The 24,943-nt window shown below is 35.5% G+C and overlaps 1 protein-coding gene across 1 annotated transcript in view; it reads left to right on the forward strand.

Annotated features, from left to right (window-relative positions):
- Window positions 1-3,680: 3,680 nt before the first annotated feature.
- POF1B (premature ovarian failure, 1B) overlaps window positions 3,681-24,943 on the forward strand; it is a 99,562-nt gene continuing 78,299 nt past the window's right edge. Inside the window, exons 1-3 of the mRNA XM_012647132.1 lie at window positions 3,681-3,962; window positions 17,592-17,666; window positions 20,692-20,772. Of these exons, the coding sequence (XP_012502586.1) occupies window positions 3,681-3,962; window positions 17,592-17,666; window positions 20,692-20,772 (438 nt within the window). The remainder of the gene's footprint in view (window positions 3,963-17,591; window positions 17,667-20,691; window positions 20,773-24,943) is intronic.

Here is a 24,943-nt window from a genome sequence, read left to right on the forward strand (position 1 = left end):
ATGTTAATGAGTTTACTGATGGCTAGCAGCCCCTAGGTAGCTTCAGAATGGGGGCTGGTCAGAGGAAGGACCTAGGCAGGATTAGAGGGTTAGGACTTTTAGCCCTAACCCCCAACCTATAGGGAGGGGAAAGGGAGTGAAGGTTAAGTTGATCACCAATGGCCAATGATTTAATCAATCATGCCTATGTAATGAAGCCTCCATCAAAACCCAATAATGACTGGGTTTGGAAAGCTTCCAGGTAGCTGAACAAGTGGAGGTTCAGGGAGAGTGGCACATCTAGAGAGGGTATGGAGCCTGTGTGCCTTGCCCTATGCATCTTTTCCATCTGGTGTTCATTCATCTGTATCTTTTGTAATATCATGTATAATAAAGCTGTAAACATGTTTACCTGAGTTTTATGAGCCATTTTAGCAAATTAATCAAACCCAAGGAGGGGGTCAAATGAATTCCCATGTATAACCAGATCATCAGAAGCACAGGCACAAAATAACCTGGGGCTTCTGATTGGTGTCTGAAGTGTGGAGCAGTCTTGTGGGACACAGCCCTCAACCCATGGGATCTGATGCTCACTCCAAGTAGATAGCATCAGAATTGAATTAGAGGACACCCAGTTGGTGTCTACTGCAGAACCAATTGCTTGCTCAGTGAGTGAGGGGAAAATCCCTGTATTATCTGGGGTCATGGAAGTGTTCTGTGTTATGAGAGTATAGGAGCAACTGAGTATATTTTTCCAGTAGCCTCAGTGGGTCAAATCAGGACTTTTTCAGATGGCCTTAAAGACAATTCAGTCAAAATACGAAGTACTGGTTTTTTTTTTTTATTACCATTAATTGATGCAGCAGACATTTCTGGTCCTTACTCTATCCCTTTACTCCTATCATCAATACATGGAGTTTTATTTTCTACTGTATTTGTTTGTTTACTTATTTGATATTTTTCAAGAATACAATATTTTTATAATCAGAAACTATAAAGATGTTCTTAAGTCCATTAGAACTGAATTAGCTTCTAAGGGGTTATCAATTCTGTCCACCATATCCATCATTGTAAATGAGTTTTTTTCAGTAGTAAGCATAAAATATCTATATTACTGAGTGAAACAAAAGAACTGTTAGAAATATAATTAAGGAATCTCTGAACAAGTCTGGAGCTAAGAATAAGGAATCAATACTTACTACCACATCAACCAATGTGAAAAGGGTAGCATAATCATGAAGCTTGCAGAATACAGGGTGTCAATCCCTGGGATTTTCAAGTTGTAAAACTGGGCAAGTACTATTATTAAGCAGATAAATATATTTATATTTATTTATTAATTAAAAATAGGTTAATACTGATATCATCTTCATAAAGGAGAAATAAAACAATTGGAGATGTAGATCATACAATGTACAAGTGAGTTCTCAGAGGAGTAGAAACTTCGGTGATAATGATTGATACACCTCTCTGAAGTAAACAAGGGTAGTCAATATCTGCTTCACAGTTAGATGTGGTTTTTCTGCCAGATAGTGCCTGATTTCATTTCTTATATACTATTCCTGAGCTTCAAGCTCTCTCTCCTTCATACCCAGAGATGGGGGCCAGTGATGAATGAGGCTTAGGGATTAGGTGAAGGTATCAGTTTTATACATTAATTGTAGTCCAACTTCATCAAGGTGGCTGCCTCAAAACACTATATATCCAAGAAATGTGAAGGGCAGGTATGGTTACCCTTTTATGGATGAAGGAATTTTTTTCTCCATCTCAATCTTTTACTTTATTTAATAGGTCACCTCTTGACTGGCAGCAGATATTAACAGCACTCTGTGTGAACACAGGTCTGTGTGTGTGTGTGTGTGTGTGTGTGTGTTTGTTTTAAATTCATAATTTAACAATCAGAGCTGACTGGATGACCCCACTTGACACCCATTCTCTGTTCACACATAAAGTTTATTCAAAATGATACTGCTAATGATATTAGTGAGTTATTGATCTAGTATTTTACCAGGATGTTTGATATGTCACATGTTTCTAATTAAATTTTCATTGATTCTTGAGAAACAGCATTAAAATGAACAAGGATTAGATTTGAAAGCTCTTCACACAGCGCACAAATATAAATGTAAATGTACAACTCAATTTAAAGATTTTATAAGGTTGATTTTCAGCTGTTTGCACACACCTCCCCCGTAAAAAAAAAAAACAAAGGTTCCTTTTAAAGTCACTTACAAGCTAGCATTTCTGAAGTGTTTTTTGATTTTTCCATTTGGAAGAGTTATTAGATGGCCAGATGTAGAACAATTAAAAAAAAATATCTAGCACTATAATACAGTAGATAAGATCTTAGTTATAACTTTGGGAAGTTTCTGAACCTCTCCACGTCTGTGCCTCAGTTTCTCATCTATAAACCCTAATAAGGTCGTTGTGAGGATGAAATAATCCATATAAAGCTCCTTGGATAGTACCTTGCACATATTGACCAGTATATCATCACCCTTTGTTCACTCAGCAGAAAAAACTGGCTAGCCGGCTGGATGACATTCTCTTACTCTTGAGAATGGTGGTGGTATGCTAGGTCCTGTGGTCCATATACACATCAAGAAGATACTTCTTAAGTCACCCTCAGTGAGTACTATGGAGTTCAGTGGTGCTGAAGTATATTGCAAGGCAAAATCTGGTGGGTACGTAGGCATTATGATTGGAATTTCAAGTAGGAATAAGTGCTGAACACATTTAAATCACATTATGTCAGGTAAGGCACCCCTCAGGACTTGCAGCTCCCTTAACAGCTAGATATTAAAAAGGCAATCAAACTCAATGTTTCCTGGGGCACAAATAAGGTCAGGATAAATTCCTTTGCAAAAAAATGCAAAACAATTGATAAAATGCTAAAATGCAAAGCATTTGTGGAATGGTTAGGTTTTCCCCTTTCTAGACAGCAATTCATTTAGACAAATCTCCTTCAATGTATGATCCAAAAGCATACTAGGCCTGGAGAAAATAAATAGGTTCACAAATTAGAGAGAGGTACTGGAAAGACAACCCATATTATTCTCCCTTAACTGCAGTTATCAATGGGGTTTGGCAAAGAATGTAAATTTATCTGTAAAAATTAGCGCGTTCCTTATTTTGTTCTGGGATTCTGGAATGATAATACTTGTGCTTGTAACTACCTTTGCTAGGCTTAAGAACCATGAAAAAGGCACTTTCATGTGACATTTGTGATTCTTTTTTGCTAGCAAGTTTTGGCAGCATGGCTTTGTGGATTTTCAAGCCCGGGGGCTTGGAAGTTCTGCCTTCATCTCTGAAATTCTGCATTTCTGCTCTTTCCAGGCTCCTTTACCTACTGGGCAGTCTTATAGCTATCTCTGTGGCAAGGCAGGGCCTCTCTTGGCACAGAAACCTGCCAAGTGAATACGCCCCTCAGGGGCGTGTCGGTACCGTTTCCTGGAGCAATCTCATAGGGTGGCTCCGCTTTCCATTTGCACTCAAATACTTTGCTGCCTCCTCTGCTGTTGCCAGACCTGCCCCTGCTGCTGCTCAGGTAACACTCATCTCTCCCTGGCACCACTATGGGCAGACGTGGTTGATAAATGTCTTCTACAGGTTCGCCTGCCTGCCTGCCCTTTCTTTTATTGTATTTCTCTGTTCCTTAGGAAAAGCGTCTGGGGAGTCTCTTGCTGACCACTGAGAAGATGATGAGCTCAGGCTATTGGAGTGAGACCAGCAGGAGCAGCTGTGGGACCCAGCAGCCCCCAGAGGTGCTGCAGTGCGAGCCCCAGCATTACCACTGCTACCATCAGTCAAACCAAGCCCAGCAGCCTCCAGAAAAAAACGTAGTATATGAGCGAGTGAGGACCTACAGTGGGCCCATGAACAAGGTGGTGCAGGCCTTGGACCCCATCGGCTCACGGGAAGTACTCTCCCCTCTCAAAACCGCCTCCTCCTACCAAAATTTGGTTTGGAGCGACCATTCCCAGGTACCATAAAGACAGCTATGCCTGGCTAGTGGAGAGGGGAAATCTTAAACCTGATTTCTTTTCTTTCTTTCTGCTTCTTTGCCTTTATATTCTCTATATAGGCTATCTCTTGGTGGATTGCAGTTATATATGCCTTGGATAGTCACCTCACCCAAATTCCATCTCTTGGTTGTTCTTTTATTTGCTAGTTCTTGTGGTTGTTTGTTTCTAGTTCCAATGATTTTCATAATCTAACCAGATCATAGGAGGGCTTATTTTCTGTTAGATTTGATTGGAAGATCTGATCCGAGTTATCGTTTTGCCCCTACCACAAAGCAATCCTCGACTTGAATACAGTAGATTTTTAAGAACAAGTTCCTACTCATTCATTTCGTAACAGAAGCAAACAGGTTTTTTTGTATCAAATATAGTGGTGCAGGGACAATGGCATATATGGAGTGACAAGCAATTATTTGTGTTCAACAAACAGTATGCTGCTCCAGCATAAGTGACAGGTGCAAATGTTTGTTGTCATATGCGTTTCATCTTCTGAAAATGACACATTGATTCTACAGCCTAGATGAATAATTTATAGAATATTGGTAGAAAGAATACTGAAAGAGTGGATATAAGATTGAGGACAGCAAGATGTAAGCAATTAGTATATGAAAGCTATAAAAGATAGAATTCTAAGACACCATTTAAGATTAAATAAGTTTGTTTTTTAAGGGTTTTTAAAAAAAAAAAAACATCAATACCTATGCTAATAATCTCGCCAATAAATGAAAACTAACATTTCAAGACTATATAAAATTAACAGCTTTTTGTCTATTTTCTTTCTCTGACTCTCTTTACATTAAATTTGCATGTCTTTAAGTTTTCTGGAAACTTCTGTCTAAACTGAAATTATGTTTTCAAGATACAATTTGTACTGTGAAGATCTTAAATGCAACCATTGAGATACTATGCTATGTTACATTATTTCACCAATCAAGAATAATGTGGATTATTTTTCCCAAAACCACAAATTTAAGTAAGATATGAAGTGATATTTCTAAAGAACATAATAAAACTATTTTAAATAATTATTCAAAGATATAGATAACCTCAAAACTCCAAATGCCAAAATTTTACTCCTTTATTTTACTCCTAGCTTAATTTCAGGGAAAATATTTTTTAAAAGTCTGGGATTTACTGTCCGTAATTTCCTAGTTGAGAAAAACTCCACCTGTATTGAGGTCAAGGGGAAGAAAAACATAAAGGTCAAAAATACTAGTTCGTATAAGTGATAATAATAATGCAAATGCATATTCCAATATTCAGTATTAGGATGCACAACAAAGTGGGTGTCACCTTCATTCCATAGTAGCTCAAAAACAGTGGGAAATTTGACAACAACAATTACTATTATCATGGGAATTTTAAAATTTGTCATAGCTATTTAAACATATTTAGCTTTTTGTCAGCTTGCTAGTAAAATAAAGGTAAATAGATACATATTTAAAAGCTGAAATTTTGGAAATTATAAATATTTACTATAGAACAATTTTTAGGATCATGCTTTATTATTTGCTCTTTGGTTCAACTTTCCCTTTGACCCAGGACCAAGCTGGTTGAGCTTTTTACAAGATTTTTCTCCTTTTACCTGATATTTGCCAAAATGATCCTTATAAGACTATCTCTATCCTAAAATGTAGTTTCCCATGGAAGAGTTTATAAAGAGCCTTAGGGGCAGAAAGTGTGGCCACAGAAATTGGAGTAAGAGATTGAAATGGAAGGTACTATAAACTCTGAAGTTATTTATGATTGAAAAGAAAGAAAAGTAAGTGCTGGGCATGGGTAAGGGAGGTGAGAGTCAAGCTGTGTGGTAAAGGTAAAAAAAAAAGAAGTGTTATTCCCTTAGTGAAACAAGAAGAGAGAAAATTTGACTATAAAATTTCAAACTGAGTTTGCTATAAAAGGTCATTCACAAATCAATTATAAGATATTTTGACAAGACAGCTTTTAGATGGCCGCCACAAAGAATGTGACTAGGAAACTCTTTTATTTTCCTTTCTCCCTGTTTATTAGTGGGATGGCATTGTGGCATTGTGTAAAATAGTATTTAGATTTGATCTGAAATTACTTTCATGCTGACAAAATGGGTAAGTTGTGATGGCAGCTTTATTATGTACCATGCCAAGCATGAGCAAGCAGCACATATTACTCAAAACCCTTTTATTCCTTTTATGTTTTAATAAAGTCTCTCCATAATATGCCATGTTTCAGATGAGTTAATACCTAGTGATTATTCTGATGCCAGAGTTTGTAACCATGGCAGCTAGCAAAACGGGTATTAAAATCAACTGTTGGTTATCATGAATTCAATTAAACTTTTATTTTGTTTTTAGCCTCTTGGCATTAGGATGACATGAGATTTTAAAATAAATATTGCCAGTAGTGAAATATGTTCCCTTTGAGAAACAAAAATTTATGCCATTCTGCTTTGCTTCCTGAATTTTAATTTTAGCTCATGTAGTAGACATTTTAGATTTAACCAAATGCTTTTTACAACACTTTAGTATTTTCTATTTCTGGTGTTTTAGTACATATTTTCCCCTATCACCCACTTTTACATTAAAATGGTGTTTATGAATATAAACATATTTTAAATTTTGCCAGATATATAATGTTGCTTTGTTTCTTTTCTATAATTGATCAGATCAGATATATTTTATGGTTTTCTCGGTTATTATTTTTTCTGACTAATCGGGTGTTTCTCAGAGAAAATTAAATGTAGAAACCAGTTGCTGGTGAAATTAACTAAATTAATGGGAGAATTAAAGTTACTGAGTCTATCCATATAAACAGGTATAATCAAACACAGGTATAATCAAGGTCACAGAGGCATTTTAGAACTGAATGTGATTTTATAAATAAACAGAGTTCTAGAAGGCTTAAAAAAAACTTACAATTCAACCTTTAAAAAGGCTTAAATACTAACCTACCATCATTAACTCGATATTAAATACTGCCTTAAAAAAAACAGCATTGACATAAATTACTCACTGGACTTACATTTTTCCATTTCTACTAATTTAGGTTTTCACAAAGTTCAAGATATCTTCCATATATACAGAGGAGCTTTGTTGTGAGAGAGAGAAATGAATCAAAATAAATTATTTTTAATACCAATCATTCACTGAACACATGTTTATTAAGTGCCTATTTTGTAGGAAGCACTGTGATTTTCTGGATAAATACCATTTACTTGTCCAGGGAGAGTCCACTTAGAGGACAGACATACAGGGCCTGATCTGTAGGTGTCCCCTATATCTATCTATATTTCATTTTAAAACATTATTTTGTGCTGTGGCTATCAGTATTTCATTGACTGAAACATATTTTGGTGAGAGAAAGGATATTTTAACGTATATGTTTTAAGAGTTGCCATTCTTTGAATTTGAAACTTGCAACCAAATCTAACTCTAGAGAGCAGCCTAGGGGACAATGAGTGCTTATAAATGGCCTCCATTCCCAATAATTATTCAACTGGGGCTTGCCTTTGTTTAAATGATTTTTTCCCTTTTTCTTTGGTTGCAAAGATTGTGGATCATTCCCTGCTATGCCAGGATTTCTATACACTATCAGAAAATTTTCCTGTTCTGTGGAGAGGGGTGTGTTGCTTTGATAAATTGTTGTTCCAGGGTGTGGTCACTAAAGGGAATGATTGTTCAAGGAAGTAGGTTGCCTGAAAAAAGAATGAGGTCATAGGATAAAGGGGCTGGGTTTTCAGCTTTGGTCATCCCTTTTGTGCTTTCAATTAAATGAAGCTATAGAAATTTCTCAGTGCAACTAATTGCTGGGTGAAAATGCCCATGGCAATTGTCTCTTGCTTAAGGGGGGGTCTGATAAATTGCTGGGCCTGTTTTCAGTCAATGGCACTCACAAGCTGTCATTGTGTGTATTTGGGGGGAGCATGTAGAGGTGGAAAGGGGAAGGGAGGGGAAGTTTTCCTTCAACTGTTGTCCAAATTTCTTTTCTTGACAATTTATGGTAAAACAATTGGGAGATTTACTATGCTCTTAATCCCTATTTAAAAGGTAAAATCTTTCTAAACAAATATATTTGAGGCAACTTTTTCTTCACAGAGGAGCTCTTCCAACAGACATCCTTTTCTGACTTCCAGTGGAGGACATATACAGTTCTTAAAGACAGAAAAGGGACTGCACAGCCCTGCAAAGGGGCTGTATATTTTATTTGCTTTCCATCTCCTAGTTTTCTTCAGGAAAAGAAGAGAAATAACCCAGGAATGAGCCTTTTAAATGAGGGATTGACATTAGGGAGAAAGGAGGGAAGTAGTTCTATTATGCTACATTCTGTTGCTTTCTTTACATGACAATAGAACCACAGATTTTATCCTAAATGAAGGAAGTGTTTGTTTCATCTAAAGAGAGATCATTATAATTTACATGATTTTTGCTGTACAATGTTCAATATAACATCTCAATAACAACCTAACGCAGGTGTTTAACCGTGTTACTGGTTTTGAAAGATTCTAACAAAAGCATCTCCCATAGTGTTCAGGGAATTTATTCAAATGTTAGTTTGCCTTGGCAAATTCTGTCAGTATAAATGTCAGGTGGTTTTTAAAGATACTTCCTCTTTTGAAACTGTTCAACCTAGGCTGTTTGTAACTCGCTGTTATTACTTTCAGTGATTCTCATGGTCACTGGGACTGACAGGAGCACCAACAAGGCTCCTGTGATTTTCCTTCCTGGAATGTTATATTATATATTAATCTTTAAGTAAAGCTTTAAAATTCAAATTAGACAACATGAAAAAGTCCCATGTTCATTCAAAAAGCTTCCAAATATTTAGAGAACAAAGTTCTGTACTATGTATGTAATGTTCTATTATCTAATTCTCATTCCCATCAGTCTCTCCTATATCTATCGGACCAGGGTCTTGAGCTCTTTGACCAGAGCTATCAATAGGAAAACAAAAGCCAATAGGTATTGACTGAAAAGGTTCAGATTTTACAGAGTCTAAAGAGCAGTCACAAAGAACACTGTATGAAGAAAATGCCCAGACAAATGGGTCTATGGGGAATGTCTCAGGAAGAGCTCCAAATAATAAATGTGCGATGATGAGGTGGTGTTTGGCAGAACAGAACTATGAAGCCATCTAGTTGTAGTGCCTAAGAATGTAGGCTTAGGCTTCAAACTTCTTGAGTTTAATTCCTGGTTTAGTGACTTGCTAGCTATATGCCTCAGTTGCTTCATCTGTAAAATGGGGCAATAATGACACCTAATTCATAAGATTGTTGTTAGATTCAAATGTGATATTATATGGTAGAAAACACATAGCACAGTGCTTTCACATAGTAAGCACTAAATACTATATTACCTTGAATAAATCACTTGACCTCTGAGGACCTCAGTTTCCTCATTTGTAAAGTGGGAATAAGAATACCTTCCTTCAGGATTTTAGTGTGTATTAAAGAAGATAACATGCGAAGGTGTCCCGTACTCTGTTTGGCACAGAGTTAGCACTCAATTTTCTTTTCTTTATTCGTATTATTGATTTCTAAAAATACAGCCAAACAAAACTTCTTCCTGCACAGACAAGATAATACACTAAATGAACAGACTATAAAGTAAGAGTTCCTTTGACACTGGAAAGATTAGGTAAGCACATGTGCTTGAAAGGCTTATTACGGCCCTACTAGCTTAGAAAGACTAATGAGCGAAATCATGAAAGCAGTTTTCTAAAATGCGTGATATATGGTCAAAAGACTAGAACATCAGGGATGTATTTATAATGTTAATTGGCCTAACTATCTTTTAGGAAGAGTAATTTGAAAGTTCTCATGCTCTTAGAGTCTTTGAACTTGAACCTCAATATTTGAGATGAAGTTTAAATTATTTTTCTTTTTCCTTTTTATTTATTTTTTGTGGGTTTTGTTTGTTTGTTTGTTTTTAGAGATAGGGTCTTGCTATGTTACCCAGGCTGGAGTGCAGTAGCTATTTATAGGCAAGATCATAGCACACTATGTCCTCGAATTGTTGGCCTGAAGTAATTCTCCTGCCTCAGCCTCCTGAGTAGCTGGGATTACAGGTGTGCACCACGATGCCTGGCATCTTTTCTCCTTTTTAAATATAAAGTGACACCAAGCATTAAAGTTTGCTTGCAGTCTACCTCTTACCTAATGTTTCCTCTAGAGATGTACTTCCAATACAGTAGCCACTAGCCACATGTGGCCATTTATATTTACATTTAAAATAATTAAATTCAAATAAAATTAGATAATTCAGTTCCTCAGTCACACTAACCTTGTTTTAAGTGCTCGACAGTCACATGTGGCTAGCGGCTACTATATTGGACAGCACAGATATAGAACATTTCCACCATTGCAGAGAGTTTTACCGGACAGTGCAGCTCTGTAAATTCAAGCCATTCATTATTGAGATACAGAAATACCCAAGATCATTACATTAAAAGAAATTTGTGGTGGTACAAATGGGTGATCAACGTGCTGGAAGGTTACATGATCAGGTATATGGGCACATAGGAATGAAACAAAAAATGAAGCCATACCCTCTCAAAGTATGAGTTTAGAGTTAGTATTTCAGTAGGAGAAATGAATTCATAAGCCTTTAACAGAAGAACTGAATGAAGGACTTATAGATGTATGCATGTATCTATTATTCTACCCATATAATTTTTCCCAGAATCCCATTTTTTTTGACAGAGCGAATGGTTAAGAACAGGAAAAAGATGAAAAATAAACTCCCTTAATCAGAATGCATCTCTGTTTTTTTGGGTACATAATCTGCATTTCATATTCTCTCTGAAACTGCCTCCTACCTCCCTTAACCTACTGAATTTGTGTTTCTCCTGCCTCTCTTAACCTATTGAATTTGTGTTTAACTTTAGGAAGTAAAATTCAATATCATTCCCATTTTTACAGATGTGGTAACCGAGGCACAGAGATGTTATGTGACTTGCTCAAGTTCATACAATTAGTATGTGGTAGAACTGGGATTTAAGTCCAGCAGTCTCGTACTAGGTCTATACTTGTAACCATTATGCTATGTTGTATATTCCTGGTCTACACATTTGACTCTTATTTGTTTCACAGTCTCCAGTATCTGGTTCATTGTTATATTTCATGACCATTTTGTAGCATGTGCTCTCATTATGAACCACCTAAAATCCTTTAGTAAGTACATAAGCCAGGACATAAATAAATAATGTACATGAACATGATTTTAAAATATTATATTATTTACCAAAAAGGCAGATTTTTTTTCAGAATTCTTTTCTTTATATTTTTCTCATAAATTTTGCTGAATGTTTTATATTCAAATATATAATGCTCTAACACTGAGTAATAAGCTGATTAATTTTTAATTATTTAAAGAGTCATAAATGCTTTGGGAGAACTTTGACACAAATATTATGCAGAAATAAAATTGGGTTGTACCTTGTTGTGAAATTTATGATCTCAGTAAAATGGCATTTGAATTGTAATTGAGAATCTTTTAAAAAATGTTGATAATCAGCTTCCAAGGTTAGGTTCAAGCTCTTCATCTTGATGATGTTAAAGAGCCTTGTAAAGACAGCCCCATCCTATTTTTACTGTCTATCTCCCATTACCCACATCCTCCCACCTTGTTTCTTGAATAAACTGAGTATTTACCTCCCTCCCCACTCCGCCCTTGTTCATTCTATTCCCTGCTCTGACAACATCCACCCTTCTTCCCTCACATGTCTGTTGGAATTCCACCCATCTCTCAAAATCCATCTGGAAAGTTGTCTTCTTCAAGGTTTTCCCAACCTTGAATCTTCTCACCCTCTCCTCGATGTGGTACTCCACTGTCACCTCCATCCTAGACGTGGTCTCCTTTTAAAGCCAATATCACTTCTCATTACTTAAGTACAAGGTGACACAGATACTTATATTACTGACTTGCATAATATTCATAATATTTCTGTGGTCCTTTTTTCCTACCACCATGGACTGTACAATTCTAGAGGGCTGAGATTTTTTTTCAAATCAAAACTCAAAGACAAGTCAAAATAAATGGGAAATAGAATGGAACTGGAAATTGCATGTAGATTTCCTCTCTCTCTCTCTCTCTCATCTCTCTCTCTCTCTCTCTCTCTCTCTCTCTCTCTCTCTCTTTCTCTCTCTCTCTCTCTCTCTCCTCCCTTTCTGCGATTATGGCTTTCAAAAGTGCTTGAATATGGCCACCAGTAGTGGCTTTAGTAAAGATACATGACTTAACTGGAATGATTTGTGGGTTTCACTTTTGTATGCCCTCTCTTTGAACTGAAAATGCAAAGTAAGACACAAATTGCCTCTTTACAAAAAGCGAACAACACATGAAATTAACATAAGGAAGATATTTAATAAGTAAATTAGTTTTATACTTAGTTCTTGTGCCCCATTAAGCATCTGGATTTGACTTATTTATATTTGGTTTGTACTTTTTTTTCCCTATGGACAAATATTTATCATTACTTTTTATGGCAAATTTTGTTAAAGGGGTAGCTATTCTGATCTGTCATAACATCATTTCCCTGGGATCTTGTTGTGATACTTCTTTTAGTCAAATAATATTGCAGCTGCTATTTGGTCTGCTTATAGAGATATCCTCCCTCCACCTCTGCTACTGCTGAAGTTGTCTATGTGAAGTGCTTTTATTAATTGAATCTCACTCAGTTATGCTATTATCGGCTTAGCGTAACAGGTATATGCCCAGAATAAATCCTATTATAGTTTGAGTATGCCTTATACAAAATGCTCGAGGCTGGCAAGTGTTTCAAATTTTAAATTTTTTCAGATTTTGGAATATTTGCCTGTACATAATGAGATATCTTAGGGATGGCACCGAAGTCTAAACACAAAATTCATTTATGTTTCATATACATCTTACACACATAGGCAAGGTAATTTTATATGATATTTTAAATAATTTGTGCATGAAACAAAGTTTCGACTGCGTTTTGACTGCAAGCTACCACGTGAGGGCAGGTGTGGAATTTTCCACTTGTGATGTCATGTTAGCACTAAAAACGTTCTGGATTTTGGAGCATTTCAGATTTCGGACTTTCAGATTAGGGATATTCAACCTGTACTTCTTTTTCATACTCATTCACACACCAAAACACATTTAGAACTTTCCAAGGAATGATTTTTATCTCAAGTATAGTATTTATCCATTTCTCTTCTAACATAAACTTCAACTTGGATGCATAGGTTCCTGCATAAAATTTTTTTTAAGTCTTCACAAACTTAATTACACCTAAGAATGTGTTCTCTAGAAAAGTTGCTTAAGTTCTCTACAAACACCTAATATCACTCCTCTGCTGCAAAATCCTTCTAAATGTCTATAAATTTCTTATTCTGACTTTCAAAGCCCTCCATGATCCTACTGCTATGGGCCTTACTTCCTGGAACTCTCTTTCTAGGGTCTTATGTTTCAGCCAAAATGTAAACCATTGTTCTCTAAATATAGCCCCCAACTTTACACAACTCTGTCTTTCACTCAGTTGCTCTTACATGTGAAATGCCCCATCCCCCTCCCTAACCAATCTAGACATCCTGAAGTTATACCAGTTTTCAAGACCTTCCTCAATTGTAGCTTTGTGATCAAATCTCAGATTTTCCCAGGTTGAAATTATCTCTTAGACCTCAAAACTCATCTAATAAACTCCTTATAGTTCTTATGATAGTTTACTTAATTCTTGTTTTTAATCACAGTTTTTATTTCCTACCTGAGTATAATTTTAATGAGGGTAGTGATTATATTCTATCCATCCTTTATACCTCTCTCAATGCCATTACACAATAGTGAACAAAGTGCAAGTTAATAACTTAGACACATATATAACCAATCCAGTAAAAATAATGCTTCATATTAATAGATGATTTTTTATTTTTCAAAACTCTTTCACATACATGTATTTACTCACTAGCACTCCAAAATTAGGTATTAAAAGTATTATTATGCTTATTGTACAAGTCGTACAGTGTACAGATAAAGACAATATGCATTGTGTAATATTTTTCTGTTAAACAAATAAAGAAACTGAGGCTCAAATAGCTCCAACTAACTTGTCCAAGTAAGCACAAATAGTTAATGAATGCCATGAATTTAGAAACCATCTCCTGATATTTTCATTACATCAGCTGTCTCCCTTAATTAACCTTAGTTAGATACTCAAGTGTTTTCAGTTTAAACAGGTTTATATTTTTTGAATTCAGCAAATTATTTGATGATTACCCTTACTGTATTTTCCCATTTTAATGTTCTGTCATCAGAATGGAAAGTATCAAAAATATATGAGAGGACAGAAATAGTTTCCATTTAAGGTCTTGCTCTGAAATAATCCTGCAATTCAGGGTATAGCTTAAGTTTTTGAAATAATCCTGGAATTTAGGGTACAGCCTAAGTTTTTAATGTTTTCATAAAAATAAATAAAGGAGAATAATACCTCTCCAGCTTCTACCTTCCGTCCTTTCTCCATTTCACTGAGCTACTCAAAAGCAATCCCACTAAGATAAATAACTGAGAAATTTGGGGCACTTGCACTTCATCTGATTTAACTCTGAAAAACATAACAGTTGAAAATAAGATACATTTTTGTGAACAGTGAGTTTCCTAGGGAAACCAGAGTTTCCCAGCTCTGATTTAGGGTATACAAAGGTATGGCCAATTGTCTTAAATGTTGCAATGAAATTATCCCAAAAAGCAGACTGATTTTAATCCACTGAGATCTTAGAATTGGTAATGCCATATGTACTTCAGAAAAAGTAAAGGAGGAAGAGGAGGAGGAAGAAGAGATCTGTTATGACTTTCCTGATGTTGCAAATCATTACTTGAAGCAGTGTAGGAAAAACAGGCCTGGATTTTACACTGGGCCTGAGCCCACATAATTATAAACAAAATTTATTTTCACCAGAACTCTACCTAAAGAAAGTTACCAACAAAGTATAATGTTTATGCAGGTCTGAGCCACAGGAATAAATGACTCAATAATATGCTGAATATTTTATCGGAAAAAGTAAGGTTTTCCTGCAAAATTGAAGAGCTTGGGTGATAGAAGTATTAAAGAAAAATTCAATGTTTTATTGAATTTAAAGGCCTGTGAATACATTCTATATATATATCATGCACTCTATAAGCAACCTCTATTGAGTTTAGAGAATCTTCAATTATCTAATCAGGGCTGTTCTCTCACACAATCACTTCCGGGTGGGTCTCTTGTTTTCAGGCATCCAAAAGTTTCTTTTGACAATAAATAATAAAAAGACCAATATCTAGCCTCCTATTATAAGGACTAGTTGAACCTAACCGTATAATGAGGTTATACAACTTGAAAAACAGAAAATATAATGAGGCAAGCTACAGATGTGGCAAAGTATAGTGAATAAGAGAATGAGTTCTGGAGTCAGGCTACCTGCGCTAGAATTCTAGCACCTTAGTATTAGCAGTGTGATATTCATCTAGTTACTTAACGTATCTCTGTCTAACTTTACTCATGTGAATAATGGGGTTGTAATAGTATCTTCCTTATGAGGTTGTTTTGAGTGTTAAATAAGATGATCTATGTAATATGTTTTGTATAGAAGCTCTGAGTAGGTGTTAGTTATCATCATCATCATTAAAAGAAAACAAGACTGACAAGTTTAAAAGATTTGACATTGTTTTGTCTGTATGGGAAAAGAAGATGGGAATGATCTCCTATATTCACAGAATATCAGAAATAGATCTAATTCATACTCACCCACATCCCCATCCCATTTCTCACAAGAGGAAACTAATCTTAGACAGACGACATGAGTTGTCTGGTATCACACAGCTGGCTAAGAGTATAACCAGCAGCAAACCTCAGGACTCCTCACTTCCAAGTCCAGATCTCTTTCCACTATATCATAATAGCTGCCACCACCCCATCCCCAACTTAAATTACTTGATTATCCGGAATGTGGGCCTGTGGCATAGAGGGCATAAGAACAAAAAAATGTAACTATTTATTGAATTTAATGATTTCTATATGAAGGTTAAGGAAGCCACATACAGATCAGTGACACTGAAAATTAAACATTGAATAATATAGATTATTAAGAGAGAGGTTTAGATTCTTATTCTTGGGGTACCTTTAAAACTAAGTCATGCTCTTCATTCATTCATTCAAAAACATTTGGATTAATTCCTATGGAACAGGCAATGGCTATTTGTGGGATGACTGCTGCAATCCTGCCTAGAGCTTGAAGCCACTAAAAGTACCTTCCATCAAGATTTTATTCATTTTGGGCATTTACTCAGACCATCTTACCTAATTTTATAGATAATCCCCTTATTCTAAAGAAAATAACATTTTACCTTTGTGGGAAAATATCCATGGAGTTGTGCCAATTGATTGTAAATTATAGCGAGATATAGGGAGCTTGAGTAATGTTATCAACTCTCTGCACGCTAATAAAGCTATGCAGTTTTCCTGATTTGGGAAAAATATAAACAATGCCAGAATAATGGATAGAGTGATAGTTTTATCTGATCATTATTAAAAATCATATTGTCTCATTTTTATAGACCATTTTTTAACAGCAGAGCCTACTCTTTGAAATTAAACTAGAAGCAGATGAGACAAAGCATAACTAAGAGTCAACTTGAAGTATTTCTAAGAGCAATAATCTTAGTTGAGTTTTTAAAGGCAGTTTCTTATATTGGTTTGAGAATTTTTACATTTAATATTCTTCTTTGATAAAATTTTACATCTTGTTAATTGCAAATATTAATATATAATAACACTGGGGTATGTATTAGCAGAGTTCTCAAAGGATAAATAAAAAGAATGCAACCATCAATACATGAGTGTATGAATAAAATGTGGTATGTGTACACCACGGAGTACTATTCAGCCACAAAAAACAATGGTGATCTAGCACCTCTTATATTATCCTGGAAAGAGCTGGAGCCCATTCTACTAAGTGAAGTATACTAAGAATGGAAAAACAAGCACGACATGTATTCACCATCAAATTGGTATTAATTGATCAACACTTATGTGCACATATAGTAGTAACATTCATTGGGTGTGGGGCAGGTGGGAGGGGGGAGGAGGGGATGAGTATATTCACACCTAATGGGTGCGGTGTGCACCACCTAGGGGATGGACAAGCTTGAAGCTCTGACTTGGGCAGGGAAAAGGCAATATATGTGACCTAGACATTTGTACTCCCGTGATATGCTGAAAAGAAAAAAAAAAGAATGCAACCTAACAGTACAAGGAGAGTGTATTGCTATGAAAGCACTGTAGAAACTCTTTTTTCATTAGGTTACTTGCAAAGCTGACAAAGTAATTTAGCTCCTTGGAAAGATGGACATGACCTAAGAGAGCACTACGTAATACACTTATTTCTAACTAATTGGGTCAGTATAAAAATAAAGGAAATAATACCTCAAGAACTTAAGCCTTTCAATTTCTTTTTTATGGCTGAATAATACTCCTTTGTGTATTTATACATTTTTTTTTATTTCATGATATTATGGGGGTACAAACCTTTTTGTTACATGTAATGCATTTGCCTTGCCCAAGCCTTGGTACTAACAGAAGACTTTCAATTTCTGAACTCTCTTTTGTTTCTCTTAACAGGAACTCAATTCTCCAACTCCAAAAATATCTACTTGTGCCCCAAATGCTCTACATATAATCCATAATACTGAACAGGTAAAAGTTATGGGTTATATTAGACTTGTTTTTCTTCTTTTTATGTAAATCTTGTTTATAAATGTAAGCAATCTGTAGACCCTCATAAGAATAATACTTTACACATTCACACAATGTCAAGACCATAAAATAAGAAAGGGGATACTCACATATGAGAATCAGCTCAACCCATTAAAGGAATGTGAAACAAGTGCTATGAATCAGATTCTCCCGTTTCATTGTCTACTCATCCAATTGCTTTTAGTTTGAGTATAGTTTAATTTTAGCCAAGGATCTCCTAGTGAGTATGGATATTTTAAGGGTCCTTGATTCAGGCACAAATAAAATACCTACATCTTGCATTGATTGAGGGCTTTACTTTGTGAGTGATAGTACTATATGTTTATATTCAGAGAGAATAACTTATAGGGTCAGAATTAGCCCTTCTCATAAGTGTATGATTTGAAAGACACACAAGGTTCTAACTCTCTTAGCCTTTAAGGCCTAATAATCCCACTTTTAGGATTATTCTTTAATTAGGCATTGTGTATCCAAAAAGTATCTATAATAATAATTAAATACCATATTAAAAATATGTGTTTAATTCGATGTCGTATGTCAAAAAGTAAATTCTAACAAAGTAAAACATAAAACACATTAAGTTTGTGGTTACATGGGAGAGGAGTATAGGGGGTATGGGATGTAGAGGACAGGAGGGAGAGAGATGCTGTTTTAAGAAAATAGTCTGAACTATATGAGGTATCAGGGTGTGAACTTGGACGGTGAGGAGAAAATGGACAAAAAGTGATCTCTAGACCTTGAATACAGTAAGAAAAATGTGATATAATGAAGAATAAATAAAAAGGTTATCAAAGGAAAGTTTCCCTACCACTTCCCAATTTGGCCTAGACTACAGTTAGGTCAATTAGTCAAGCACTCATTCAGCTAACATTTGCTGAGTGCTAAGTATGTGCCAAATATTGCACAAAAGTAAATTAGACCCAATCACTATCATCAAGGAACTCACAGACTAGCATGGGTCACATACATAACAAACCATGCAACAGTGGAATAAAGGCTATGATTGACTTAGAAATGGATTAGATTAGATTTGTTTCTCTCCTTTTTGAGTAAATATTTTTCGTATATGTAAGCTATCTTCAGGGCCTCATAAGACTTTACACATTCACATAATATCAGGACCATAAAATAAATAAGAAAGGGGATTCTTACATATGAGAATCAGATCAGCCAATCAAAGGAATGTGAAACCAAGGGAGGACCACCAAGGTATGATTGCCTGAAAAAGTAAGTCCACTTAAATCACAGGGGTGTTCACTACACTCAAATTCAGTCAGAAAACTATTAACTATGTTATTTTTCATGGCAGGATTTAAAATTGGGTTTACTGTACATATTATTTCTGATAATAAAAATGTGTGTTTGTTGTAGAAAATTTTAGAACTATAAAATTATATAGTGAAGCAAAAACAAAAATCACTCCTGACTCCCTCCCCCATCCAGAGATACTACTCTTAACGTTTGGTTGTGTTTTCTTTAATTCAAATATAAAATTGAGATCATACCATATATACAGTATTATATCCTCATTTTCTCACCTAAATTTACATGACATTATGAGCTTTTTTCATATAAATTTGTATTACTCAAGATCACTATTTAACGGCTACATATTTCAGCCTATGGATGATTATATAATCTTTCTCCTATCCATAGGAGAGTGCCTGTCTTATTGCACCCTCATGAGTGCTATTATTTTTTATAATTTTCCAATAAAAATATGGCATTCCTTTGTTACATTTTTTTGGTTCTTAGTTTGGTTGAACACTTTTTGTTAAGTTTATTAATCATTTGCTTTTCTTCTTTTATAAATTGTTCATGTCATTTTCTCATTTTTCTATTAGTGTAAAGATTTTTTTCTCATTGATACATAAGAGCTGTCTTATTTATTGATGATATATACTCTTTTTCCATCAAAAGTGTAAATAGTGTAAATAGGCCAGCCATGGTGGCTCATGCCTGTAATCCTAGCATTTTGGGAAGCCAAGGTGGGAGGATCATTTGAGGCCAAGAGTTCGAGACCAGCATGGGCAAAAAAGCGAGGCCTCATCTCTGCAAAAAAAAAAAAATATTAACAACATTAGCCGGGCATGGTGGTGCATGCCTGTAAGTCATAGCTACTTGGGAGGCTAAGGTGGGAGAATTGCTTGAGCCCAGTAGTTAGAGGCAGCAGTGAGCTATGATCGGGCCACTGCACTCCAGCCTAGGTGACAGAGGGAAACCCTGCATCTAAATGAAAAAATTTTAAAAAAGATGAAAATATTTGATAATTCATTCAATTTGTCTGCAAAATCTTAAACAATTTGTCTGACATCACACATGTAATATTGAAAGATTAAGTGATTTGCCTAAGGAAAAATGCTTCTCAGAGTGTGGGTTCTAGTCCCAGGTTTTGCCATTTTTGCAACCTTAGTCTAATGGCTCTCAAAATTGACTATATATCAGAATCCTCTGGAGGGCTTGTTTACAAAGTTTACAAATAACTTTGTTCTAGTGTTTTGTCTCAGTGTTAATGTTATCTATGGCCTTCTCCTTCCAACACATTGAAGATTTAAATGTTTAAGTACATACACATTTTTCTCTTTGTACTTCCTCTTATTTTTTAAAAATATAAGATGTTATTTCCAAACCAAAGATTTAATTAATCAATATTAAGCTATAGTTTCTTTTAATCATGTAGTGACATTTACAATGAAATATTTTGAAACTCTCATCAAATATAGTTTAGAAAGTGTGATGAAAGACCATGAAATAAATAAATACAAGTACCCAGCAAAGCACTGAGCACACAACACATTTTCATATGTTTCTGAAACTGAAATTAACTAAATCATAAAATAATACATCATCATTCATGCAAATGACTCTAAAAATTTTACTGTGAAAATTGTTCCCCATTATTATTGATGGCTCCAAGGTCACTAAATAATTATGATTATATGCAGCTTTTATCTTTTCTTCACAGGAACTCCATTCTCCAACAGTGAAAGTCACTACATATCCACAGACCACTATTAGGAGATACATAGTACAAAATCCTGAACAGGTAAGATGCAAACTCTTTTCCCAACATATAATTTAGAAGTTGTTAGCTTAAACAAGAAGGGTGAGTCAGTTACCAGATCTTTAAGATCATATTGTTGAACTTTCTTCCAGTTATAAAGTTAATTTCTAACCATTAGTATAAAAAAATGCCATCTTTAATTCCAGACAACCATGTGCCCATACATTCTGACTCATAATTGCAACAGTTCCAAGCAGCTTGTAAATTCCTAGGTTATAAAGGCTTTCTACTTGTATAGCCCGACCCTTATGCTACAGAGAATTTTTATACACTTTGAACCTGAGGAAAAGGGGCAAAGTTCTTTCAGAGGCTTCACATAAAAACTCTATCAACTGCTACATCAGCGGTTGGAGTCTTTATTTAGATTTGCCGTTGAGATATGGACTAGGAAGATAAAAACTCAAAGTCAAAGTTCAAAAATGTCTCCAGGCCTTTGTTGCCTATGTTGTGTGAACTTTTGTGCCTAGCAATGAGCTGATTAGAAAATTACATTATTATATTTTTTACTGAGATGCGTAACTTTACATTTCACAGACTAGGATATTATTCTGTGTCTAATTTTGAGGAGAAAATTAAGAAAACCTTTTACCACAGTAATAAGCCTTCCTTGACACACACATTCACACACACACACACACACACACACACACACACACACACACACACACCCCTACCTTCTTTAGCAGCAACAGGAGGTACAATGAGGTTATGAGGACATTATTTTCACAATTGGCAACAGTGTGATCCAGATAGGAATGCATAAATTCTTTGCTTTGCTCTTTATTTTGGTGTTATGATGCCAAACAATCCTCCCCTCCCCTACAAGACAAAATAAATTATTTGCCTCAGCTGTGGAAAGCAAAGGGTTAAATTAGGGTACCACTTGTTACTATTCTAGGTGAGTGGGAAGATTGTACTATTTTCTACTAGTTTCTATCCCCTCTCTTCCTTATTTATTTATTTTTCTTTCTTTCTTGTTTCTTTTTTGAGACAGAGTCTTGCTCTGTTGCCCGGGCTAGAGTGCAGGGTGTCATTATAGCTCACTGCAACCTCAAAGTCCTGGGCTCAAGCGATCCTCCCACCTCAGCCTCCTGAGTAGCTTGGACTACATACCTGCACCATGATGCCAGGATAATTTTTCTATTTTTTGTAGAGATAGGGACTTGCTATGTTGTCCAAGCTGGTCTCGAACTCCTGGCCTCAAGCAATACTCTTGCCTTGGCCTCCCAAAGTGCTAGGATTACAGGCATGAGCCACCATGCCTTACCCCTTTTAACTTGTTTAAAAATCATGTTCTCATGTTATAGCTAGGATAGCTAGGCAGGCTGCTAGTTGTGCATGTGTGTTTGTATGAACCTATGTGGCTCTGAGTTGAGGGACATTTGCTTGAGTTTTCATATATCCATGTAAATATTGAATGGTAATGTGATTATAGCTAAATCAGTTGTCTATTCCTTCTTTAGCTGAATTAAATGTTTAAGCAACAAATCTGAAAAGGTGGGGGGAAGGAGAGGGAGATACAGAGGGCCTAGGAGAGGAGAGTATCTCTCTTTCTCTCACTAGGCCAATCACTTTACACTTTCCCCTTCTTCCTCTCCCTCTCTCTTTTTCTTTCTTTCACACACAAATTGGGGGATATGCATACTTTGATGCATAGTACACTTGATATCCCTGATTTTCAATGAGTTATTTCTAGATAGTACTTTCTTTTTCATCATGTGAGAATTGCTGTGCTTGCTTAGGATATATCCAAAGAGATTTTAAATATCAAATCATTTGGATTCCAATCCACATTGCTAGAGAGTCTTGGATGAATCTTTATTCTTTAGTTAATAGGGGAAAGGAAAAATTAATATTTATTTAGTATATACTCCATACTATGCAATTTATATATTTTATCCCTTTTAATCCTAAAAAAGGAAAAAAACAGAAGCACAGAGAAATTTGGTCATTTATTCAATGAATATTTATCAATTGCCTACTATGTGCCAGAAATTGTCCTAAGAACTGGATATAGAGCAGTGAATAAAACAAGGTCCCAACATTTTTCAGCTTAGGTTCCTAACTGGTACAAAACTATTCAATTACAAAACCATAGAGTTGGAATTGAAACTGAACAATGCAGAGCTAGTAGAGAAAAATGTGCAAATTAAGGACCATTGATGATGGGGGTGAATTAGAATCCAGACACTCACCTGCGCACCTCCTTACCCATACTGTAGTTACAAAGGCAGAAAAATTAAAAGTGTGTATGTAAGTATCTAACATATTAGAAAACACTGAGCCTGCCTCTGTAAGAACTCATCAATATGGCCATATTCAACTATAAACAAGCAAACAGTTTCTCAGGAAGAAGACCCAGCAGTGGGTTGAAGAAAAATTGTCATTTTTAAGCTTTTGACTCTTTCCGTTATTGAAGAATAAAACAAATTTCAAGCTCCATGCTTTGTAAACAAAAATAATCTTATTTTTCAAAGTATCTTGAAAATCCTGTCTAGATATATTCCCCATTTTATTTATCTGAGTGTATTCCTTTTTTTGTTTGCTCTTATAAATCTCACAGGAGAAGATTTTAGTTTCATTATAATATTTATAATAAGCTAAACTTCCTAAAGGGTAACTTTATCCTCTTTCACCTCCCAGCTTGTCTAATCTTTATTTCTTCTCCCTATAATTAAAACAATCTCGATCTACTTCTCTCATTATGATTTCCTTCTGTCTCTGTTTAGCCTTTTTATTTTTGGTTGTTCCTGATCTTCCTTATTCTCCATTTGTTGTCATTTTGTTCAAAAGATTTATGCATTCTAGTTAAAACTCGATCTAGAAATTAAGGAAATACTTTTGTTCTATCAGTGGATAGAATCCAATTAATATTAATCAATTTCATCAATTTTATAGTTGTGGAGCTCCTGCTATGGGGAGCACACTGTACCACCTTCAAATAGAAATAAGGGATAAAGACATGTTTCCCAAGCCAGAGGAGGGAAATAAAACAGTTTGTCTGAGGGGGAAATAAAACATGTCCACAAATAGCTATATAGAATATGTGGTAGGATGTAGTATAGATGACATGAGAGAAATACAAATAAAGTCTTATTGGAGTTCAGAGATTGGAGATAACATATTTATTTTGGAGAAATCAAAAAAATGATTTACTGTGGTATTTAAGATATTAATATGATTAACATCATTATTAGCATGCTTTTACTAATAAGAAAACTAATGTTTAAATAAGTGTGACTTGCTTAGGGCTTCTGGCTCAAGTTCATCACTCTTTATCTTTTTTGACAGCTATTTGGGGGGTAGCCTTAACAAAATTTGGTAACTTATTTGATGTGGAGGCTAAAAGAGGAAAAGTCAAATATGACCTTAAGCTTTTCAGCTTAAGACACTGGGTGTCATGGTGGCTTAATTAAAAGGATTGGGAAGTGAGGGGGAGGAGAAGCTGTTTTGGGAAAGGGGAAGATTGTGAGACTTGTTTGAGCCAGTAGTATCTGAGGCGCATGAAAGGGGAAGATGCCCAACAGGCAGTTTAAAATGACTTGAAGAAAGGTCACATTTGAGATGGAGACATGGGAGTTATTCCTCTTGAAGTTATCATTGAAGCTGTGGGAATGAGTGAGATTAGTGAAAGGTAATGGAGAGGGTTGAGGTCAGAACTTTGAGAAATGCCTATTTAAGGGGACAGAAGGAAGGAGCTGCTTTCACAGGCAGAGGAATTGTCAGAGAGGGATGTAAACACAGAGTAACTAAACCAAATAGAGAAAGGGGTGGTGAACCATCTCAAATGACCAAAGGCCAAAGAGGATGAGGTTTGGGAATAGGGTTGGACCATTAAGAAAGTGATAGTGATGTTTCAGCGAGCAGTTTCAGTATACTCTTTGAAGCAAAATCCAGAAGTTCATAGGAGAGTAGATTAAAAGGAAGTGGAAAAATGAGTGAGGATTACTCTTCTGAAAAGGAAATTTATCAAAGGAAGGAGAGATGTGGTGGCAGCTAAAGGAGAAAAAAGAATCTTGAAGACCTGGGAGAGTTATAGATAGAGGAAAAGAACCAATAGTGAGGAAGGCTAAAGATGCAACAGAGAAAGGAGACAAATGGGAGAGACAAGAGGGGATGTGACTCCAGGTACAGACAGAGAAGTGACTTCAGG

This window comes from Propithecus coquereli, unplaced genomic scaffold, assembly GCF_000956105.1.
Source record: "Propithecus coquereli isolate 6110/MARCELLA unplaced genomic scaffold, Pcoq_1.0 Scaffold257, whole genome shotgun sequence".
NCBI lineage: Eukaryota > Metazoa > Chordata > Mammalia > Primates > Indriidae > Propithecus > Propithecus coquereli.